Raw genomic sequence first — 8,122 nt, forward strand, 5'->3', positions numbered from 1 at the left:
AATAATGTCATTTATTCCTGATTTAAATGCAGAAAAAATTCTCTAGTTTTGTAAAATGACTGTTTTTTTGTATTTCAGTGAATTTTCCTCGATGTTACTGATAATTAATCAGAATTTCGTAGATATTTATTTTTATTTTACTGTTAAATTCGAGTGTGAAATGCAATTAGTGACAAACAACAAACAAAAGTCTTGTTGAAATTCTGCACAGATCCGTTTGTTAAATGAGAGATTTAACAAACATTAGTTTCATCTTATTAAAAACACTCAACGGGTTTCATTCATGTTTCGAGTGTCTTGTTCAGAGTTTATAGAAACCAGAACATGAATGAAAGCAGCCAACGAATGATGTCGAGTCAAAGCGAAGCCTGTGAGGAAGCACTTCTAAATAAGGCTGCAAACGCTGCTCAGTGTGTGTGTGTATGTGTGTGTGTGTGTGTGTATGTGTGTGTGTGTGTGTGTGTGTGTGTGTGTTGAAGCGTCACAGCTGAATGATTCTGTAACTTCAGACACGAAACTTTTCTCCACCTCATGTTTGGTTTTTTATCAAACTTCTGCTTTTTAATCATCACTTTGTTCGGTTGAAGCTTCGACAGTTTGATCCTCAGAACCTCCTCAGAACTTCCTCAGAACATCTGGTTCTATATCTACAGTACCTTTAGCTGCTGACCAGAGTTCTAGCTTCAGACTGTGAATGTTCCAGAGGTCCAGGTCCTTCAAGTCCACAGAGGAGGGTCCAGATTGATCACTTTAATGGACTTTTTCCATCATTTCTGAGCCTCAGAACTTCATCAGTACAGCAGATAGACACATGACATTTAGGAGGAAGAACACATCTGGGTTCTGCTAGAACCTGACACCAGATCAGTTCTACATCCATCCAGGTGTCACAGTCTGAACACTGGATCTGGTTCCAGAATGACACAAAAATGACTCAACACAACAGAAAATGAGAGAAAACTTTCAGAAAGAGACACAAACGAGACACAAAATGACTAAAACGACATAAAACAAGACAAACAAGAGGCTCAAAATTAGTCAAACAAGGCACGAACTGACAAAAACAATGAGAGCAATGACACAAACAAGACAAAAAAGACAAAAGAGAGACACAAACTGACACATAAACAACTGAAGTTACACCGAACTCAACCACCACTGGCTCCCTGGACGGGTTTCTGTTTAAGCTTCAGTGCATTCTGTGTTTTCCTTCTTCAGTCTGGACTCTATTAGGAGTCAACAGGTTCTTTAGGGATGTTTTTCTAAGCCGAACACGTTAAACCACACGCATGAAGGTTAACAGCTTCACACGGCTGCTGCAGCTGTTCAAGCTGCTGCTGAACAATCTGCTGTGAAGCTGTGACAGCAGCCAACAGGGAGAAGCTTCTGGTTCAGCCCAGAAAGGAAACGACTCCTGCAGGGACGTCTGGAGGATAAATAGGCCGCGATGCTGCAGAGGTGTGGTCGGTCTGAGAGAACGGACCAAAAGAGGAAGATCTGAGTCTGGTCCAGGCTGATAGGACGAACACTTCCTGGTTTAGTTTGTGATTGTGATCTGAGTTCTCGCTCCGTCTTCATGTGGTTCTGGTTCCACAGAGCTGCAGGACTTCATGCTGCAGAGAAACAGTGAAGGAACGTGAGAAAAACCTCCAAAAGTGATTCATGCACTGCAAAAAATATGAACAACGTGATTCAGAAATATTATTAAAATGTCCAAAATAAACACATGAATGCCCGAAAACTGATAAATGTGTTCAGATCACAAGTCGAAATATATCAAAATATCATTAAAATGACCAGAAATATTATCATCTTGTCCCAAAATATGAATTATTTATAAGATGTTAATAAAATGTAAGAAAATATTATTAAATGGTCCAAAAATATCAATAAAATGTCTGAAAATTAAAACAAAGAACAATCAAATGTCCAAAAACATTTTTTTAAAAATACTAAAAGAATGTTAGTATGTTTGAAAATAACATTTAAACATCAATGTAATTTTTTATAAATGTAAAAAAATATTACTAAATTAAGAATATTAAATATTACAAGAAATATTGCTAAATAATAAAATATAATTGAAATGTTTGACAGTGATAATTTAAAAAAAAAAATGGCCCAAAATAATAATAATTTTTAAAAAATCAACAAAAAATCTTGATAAAATGTCTAAAATGGTTGGTACAGGTGTAAAATCATAACTAAAACGTTTCTGATGTGTCCTGCTCCTGTCTGGTTCTGTCTGTTCTGTCTGTTTCTCTTTTTCTGTCGGTTCTGTCTGTTTCTGTCTGTTCTCTCTGGTTCTGTCGGTTCTGTCTGTTCTGTCTGTTTCTGTCTGTTCTGTCTGTTCTGTCTGTTTCTGTCTATTTCTGTCTGGTTCTGTCTGTTTCTGTCTGTTCTGTCTATTTCTGTCTGTTTCTGTCTGGTTCTGTCGGTTCTGTCTGTCTTCCTGTGTCACTGACTGAACGTCCGTCTGTCTGTCTGCAGCTGCCAAGCGTCCGTCCTCGGTCTCGTCTCTCAGTGGGATTGTGGGAAGGATGATGTCGTCCGGCGACCGAGGAGCGTCGTCGTCCTCCTGCACCTCTGTCAACACCGTGTGCTCGGACGGAGAGCGCCCGGCCTCCCTGTCGCTGTCGTCGTCGGCCTCCTCGGTGTCGCTGCAGGACGCCTCCCACTCCTCCTCGTCCTCCTCGTCCTCGTCCTCGTCCTCGCTGCCGTACGGCGCCGTGCCGACCTACAACGCCTCCTCGTCCTCCTCCACGCCCAAACGGAACGGGTCCGACATCAGCCTGGACCTCACGCCGCTCGTCGCAGGAGGAGGAGGAGGAGCTCCTGGAGGAGGAGGGGTTGTCAAGGTGATGGGAGGAGGCCACGCCCCCAACCAGGCGGCGGCGGTGGTGGCGACGCCGAAGCAGCTTTCACGGCTGGAACGAGTCGCTCTGGAGATCGTAGAGACGGAACAAGCCTACGTCAGGGACCTGAAGAGCATCGTGGAGGTAAGAAGGTTCTGATCCGGTCCGTAAACATTAGTGTCTAATATTCAGCTTACGAGGAGACTTTAAGGGTCGTTACATGGAGGAGATGAGAAATGTTTGCTTAGAAATGACCTAAAGGTTAAAGGTTAGTGACACTAGTGGCCTCTCAGTGAACTGCAGTGAGCAGGTGTCACGGACCAGAACCGTGACCCAACAAGCAGAAAACATACACCAACAAAAGGTTCCGTCCACTTTGAAAGACCGTTCATAACGGGACAGTCCTGAGTTTCCAGTCACTCCGATGGTTCTGAATTTTCGTTGAAATCTTTGTGACAAAAAACAGTTTTTGGTTCTTTTATAGGTTTATTAAAGGTTTCCTGGAAACATGAGAAAAACGTGCTAGTTCAGAAACTTGAATGATTGGTGCTGGTGATGGAGAAAGTTCTGTTCATCATCCAGATATTCAGGCCCAATTAACGACGTATATCCGGGTACAGGCGGGTGGTGGTTCGGGTCCGGTCCTAGTTTCATGGCCTCTTAACTCACAGTTCAACCAGACAATGAGCCCAAACACACATCAGAGTGGTGAAGAAATGGTTCCATCAGGCTGGAATGAAGGTTCTGGACCGGTCTCCCCAAAGTCCTGACCGGAACCATCCAGAACCTGTGGACTGATGAAGGAACGAGTCAGAAAGACGGCGAGTTTAGTTGAACCGAAGACAAAACGGAAACCAAAGTGTTACGAGCAAATGTCAGTGCTCGTTTGAATCAGCCAATCACGGTGCAGCTGTGGTTTAATATAGAGGTCAGATAAACAGAGCATCCAGCAGAGAGGCCGCGGCGCACCAACATCTGTGTGGGAGGAGTCGACTGATTTACCGTCCAGGTGTGAAGCCTCTGGGCCGCTTTACCTGCAGCCGGCCTCCTCGCTCCTCCTGCTGCTGCTGCTGCTGCTGCTGCTGCTGCACCAGACAACAGATCTAGGGCGCGTTTGTCCACAGAAACTACAACATATGATGTTTAGAAACCACCAAGATTGATAAACAATGAAATCAGGAGCGGTTTGGAGGGCTGTCGGTGCTCCGGCTGCACTGTGTTAAAATGGACGTTTTTTAAATGGACTTCTGAATGGGGGAAAAACCTTTATTGTTTGATTGTGTGTGTTTCATCCATCATTGGTCCAGGTGCAGCAGGAGTCGGCCAGGTGTGTGTGTGTGTGTGTGTGTGTGTGTGTGTGTGTGTGTGTGTGTGNGAGACTTTTTAACGGAGACTTGTGGAATAAAGAGGTTTTAATGAAATATCACAAATTTCAGCTCAGATTTGGTTCATTGTCCCGACAGAGCTGTAAACATGGTGTGTTCAAGGACTGTGGGAAAGTTGATAATCTGACCATTTCTTTCAGTTTTTCCAGTTTATGCTGATAATTTATGAAGTTTTGAAGATTTTTTATTTTTTATTTTTTAGTGAAAACATGTCCTTGATAGTTAAACATCTTGCTGGAGGTCGAGCTGGTAGAACATCAGGAGTCGACTCTGGTGAAACTCATTCTGGAGATTTCTTCAAAACACCTTTTAAACTCTTTGGAAGGTTTTGAGTTTTGGATGATTTATACAGAAAGAAGTCCACGATGCAAACACTTTTTCACACTTTGATCTTTCCTCTGAAGCTCCTCGGATGCTTCCTTCCTGTAACAGTGACCCAACTTTACCAACCGCTGCTGGTAAAACGCACCAATGAAGTTCCATCTTCTGTTATTCAATCTGTTGGCTTTGGCGGGAAACGCAACCGGACAGTTTCCCTTTCTGTCTGTTCTGCTTAATTTGTCCAGACGTGTTAATTAGCAGCCCGACAGTCACTGCTCATAATGCAGAAAACTGCTCTTCTGAACTGCAGGTTTAACTTTCCTTCGACGAGCCTCCTGTCAACTATTTAAAAAATGCGTGCGCAGCCACAGCTGGTAATTTTGGAGATAAGAGTCGGAGAGCGACGAGGAAGCGGTGATGAAACTTTAAACCAGATGTTTAAACAGTAACTCCAGGCTCAGAGTCAACATGGCAGCTTGACCTTCTGGGAGAGAAACTGAAGCAGGAACCGAGAAGTTCGAGAAACATTCGGCCAGACGGTCGGCGTTACGTAAGAGAAGCCGGTTATCAGCGGCTAAAGCATTGGGAGATAAACTCAGGTTTAAAACAGACGCTGGAATCCGTCAAAATGACCAAAATGACGCCATTAATCAGCCTGAAACTGTGAAAACAGACAACAGTCAGATGCTGAGCTTCGTTAGTCAGATTCCTGTGGTTGTTTCTTGTCATAGCGCCCCCTCTCTGCAGCGCTCAGACTGCAGCGTGGATGGTTCAGTCGTCAGTAGTGCGTTGGACTTCTGGTCAACCACTGGAGGAGTGATTCAAAGGTTGTGGGTTCGAGTCCCACCAGAGTCGAGTTATGGNAGCCAAGCTGTGGTCAATCTGGACACATGTTGAACCATTCTGGACAACTTTTAGTCAGTTTGAACAAGTTTCAGGTGATTTTGTTCAGATTTTGAGTCATATTGAGTAATTCTAGACGTCTTTTGAGACTTTTTGGGCAAATTTTGAGTCATTATCGACCATCTTTGAGTAATTTTGGCCAAATTTTAAATAATTTCAGACCAAAGTTAAAGTCATTTTGAGTTATTTTCTAGAAGTGTTAAGTCAGTTTGGACAGCTTGTTAGTATTTCGGACAAGTTTTGAGTTGCGTCAGACAACTCTTGACCTATTTTGGAGAAATCTTGAGTCATTTTGGACAAAGTTTTAGTTTCTCATGTCAGATCTTATGGATTCATTCTCCTGCTTCACATCTGGAGCCTGAACGTCAACCAACTTTTTAAATAAAGTTTAAAACTAGAAGCTCAGTGCATCCGAGAAGACTTAAACTAAAAGACGCTGTAACGGACAGACTTATGTCGTCACTATTGTTTTTAGAAAGCGACCTCATACATCTCGTTTATCAGCTCTCCTCGTGTCTGGATGCAGCTGCGAGTCGCTTCAACGCAGGAAGACGGCGTCCGTCAACACCTTCGCTGTGGTTTCATCTGTCTTCTTCCAGTTTTCTAGCAGTGTGAGGCAACAATCCCAGAATTCCTGCGTCCCGATGGCGAGGACGGATGATAGGCGAGTGTGTTGTCCTGTAACGTAAGCCCTCGCTGCTCGCTGCGTTTGAGGTTTTTCTCTGCAGTCTGGTTTTGATTGAGGCTACATGATGTCACGCTCACTTGGAATCTGAACCAACTACCATAATAGGCCTGTGTGTGTGTGTGTGTGTGTGTGTGTGTGTGTGTGTGTGTGTGTGTGTGTGTGTGAGAAGACTAACAACACAGAAACTGGAAAAAGTCTTTAAGTTTCTATGACAAATGAACTCTCTGCAGCTGGATCGACTCTTTTCGTTCACTTTCACCGATCGGTCTCTGCAGCCTCGCTTCAACAGATCAGCGTGAAACTGCTGAAACAAGTGAAAGCGGAGTCAGTTTTTCAGATGATTTTCTTTAGAGGGGGATCGAGCTGCTGACTTAAAGCCAAGTGGGACAGGAAACCGAGGAGGAGGAGGAATCGAATGATGGGGGAGAGACAGATGAAAACGGGGGGGAGGAGGTTTAAAGAGGAGGAAACATGAGGAGAAAAGGGAAGAGTCGGGATCTGGGGGACAAGAAAAGGGGAAAGTAGAAAAACAGAAGATTGAAAAAGGAGGAGACGCAGGGAGGAATGTGAAGGAGAAACAAAGGAGGTGAAGTTGGTGTCATGGAGGAGATGTGGGGGACAAGAAGGGAAAGAAAAGGAAAAAGTGAGGAAAGGACGAGTGTTTATGTTCTGTTAGATCAATGGAGATCTGCCACACTGTAAAAAATAGTGGAAAACTGGCAGCAAGACGCCAAAAAAACATCTGTATTAATTATAACGGAAGTAAAGGAGGACATCAAGTGGTGTCATGAAGTTGGAAGGAGCTGGGGTGGATCGATGGATCAACAAAACACCAATTGTCTCTCTATACTTTGGGCTAAAGTTGAAGCTGACTGCANTAATATTTTCAGCCATTTCAGACCAGATTATCATTTTGGACTAGTCTCCAGTTTTGGAAAAGTTTGAATTATTTTGGGCAAATTTTGCATCTTTGGGTCAAATCTTAAGTAATTAGGAAAGTTTTTGACATTTTGGACAAACTTCAAATCGTTTTGGGCTCATTTTGAGCATTTTCAGGTAGTTTCCACAATTTTGGACAAATTTTGAGTTTGAGGTGAAGAAAATCGCAGAGTCACAGCTGAGTCAAATCCTTATGTTCAGACATGAAAATGATAATGTCATGAGAGGAAACCTGATGTTAATGAGGGCGTGTGTGTCAGAGACAGACTGAAGCAGAACGAGACGGGTGTTCGTCAAACCACATCCTGTTGTGTTTGAAGTCAGGTGAAGATTTCACTTGGCAAACACTCGGCTCTTTGCTGTGTTTGTGAGGACCGTCGCTGATGTTCTCTGACCCGCCGTCCTCCGACCTGAACCTGATTCTAGCTGCAACCATCAAACCAAAGCTGAACCTCAGACTGCCGACACGCGTCTCAACACCGGCCCGGTCCTCACTAGCATAGAGGTTTAGGTTCACACTCGCTCAGCCAATAACAGGAAATCAGACGAGCTGAGAAACAGTTTTTTCAGTCTGAGTTACTCTCAGAAGGTGACGGAGAGCCGAGGTGTTCATCCAATGATTTAAACCGTCAGGTAGGTCTCTGTTTTTAATCTGCTGCTTTAGTTCCAGCTCGTCTGGCTGCACGACGTTTTGCACTTTAATCTGATTCTGTTCCTCCTTAATGACTTATTTCTGTGATATAACTTCTGCTGTGCGTTTGTGTAGTTTGTGTGGAGGCTGGTTGTGTGTTTGCTCTTTGCTGGAGGCGAATGCGTCACAGATGCTGACAGATGTTCCTCTGCTCAGCGTTCGCTGCTGATCTAACAGAGAAAATATGCTGAAAATGTTTTAAAAAACAGTGAAAATACAGCAAATATCAGTGAAGTGACGACAGCTTCAGATGATCAAAGTGAAGGAGAGTCCTCAGAACTAACGTTTAAATGCACATTTATGATTTTATGTACGTTTGTTTTTTTAGTCAACATGTAAA

General features: G+C 43.4%; 1 protein-coding gene across 1 annotated transcript in view; it reads left to right on the forward strand.

Annotated features, from left to right (window-relative positions):
• Positions 1 to 8,122, forward strand: part of LOC103373351 (pleckstrin homology domain-containing family G member 2-like) — a 57,620-nt gene that overhangs the window by 36,839 nt on the left and 12,659 nt on the right. The window contains exon 3 of the mRNA XM_008303223.1: positions 2,491 to 2,999. Coding sequence (XP_008301445.1) covers positions 2,491 to 2,999 — 509 coding nt within the window. The remainder of the gene's footprint in view (positions 1 to 2,490; positions 3,000 to 8,122) is intronic.

The sequence above is a fragment of the Stegastes partitus genome, unplaced genomic scaffold (genome assembly GCF_000690725.1).
Source record: "Stegastes partitus isolate 25-593 unplaced genomic scaffold, Stegastes_partitus-1.0.2 Scaffold1960, whole genome shotgun sequence".
Classification (NCBI taxonomy): Eukaryota; Metazoa; Chordata; class Actinopteri; family Pomacentridae; genus Stegastes; species Stegastes partitus.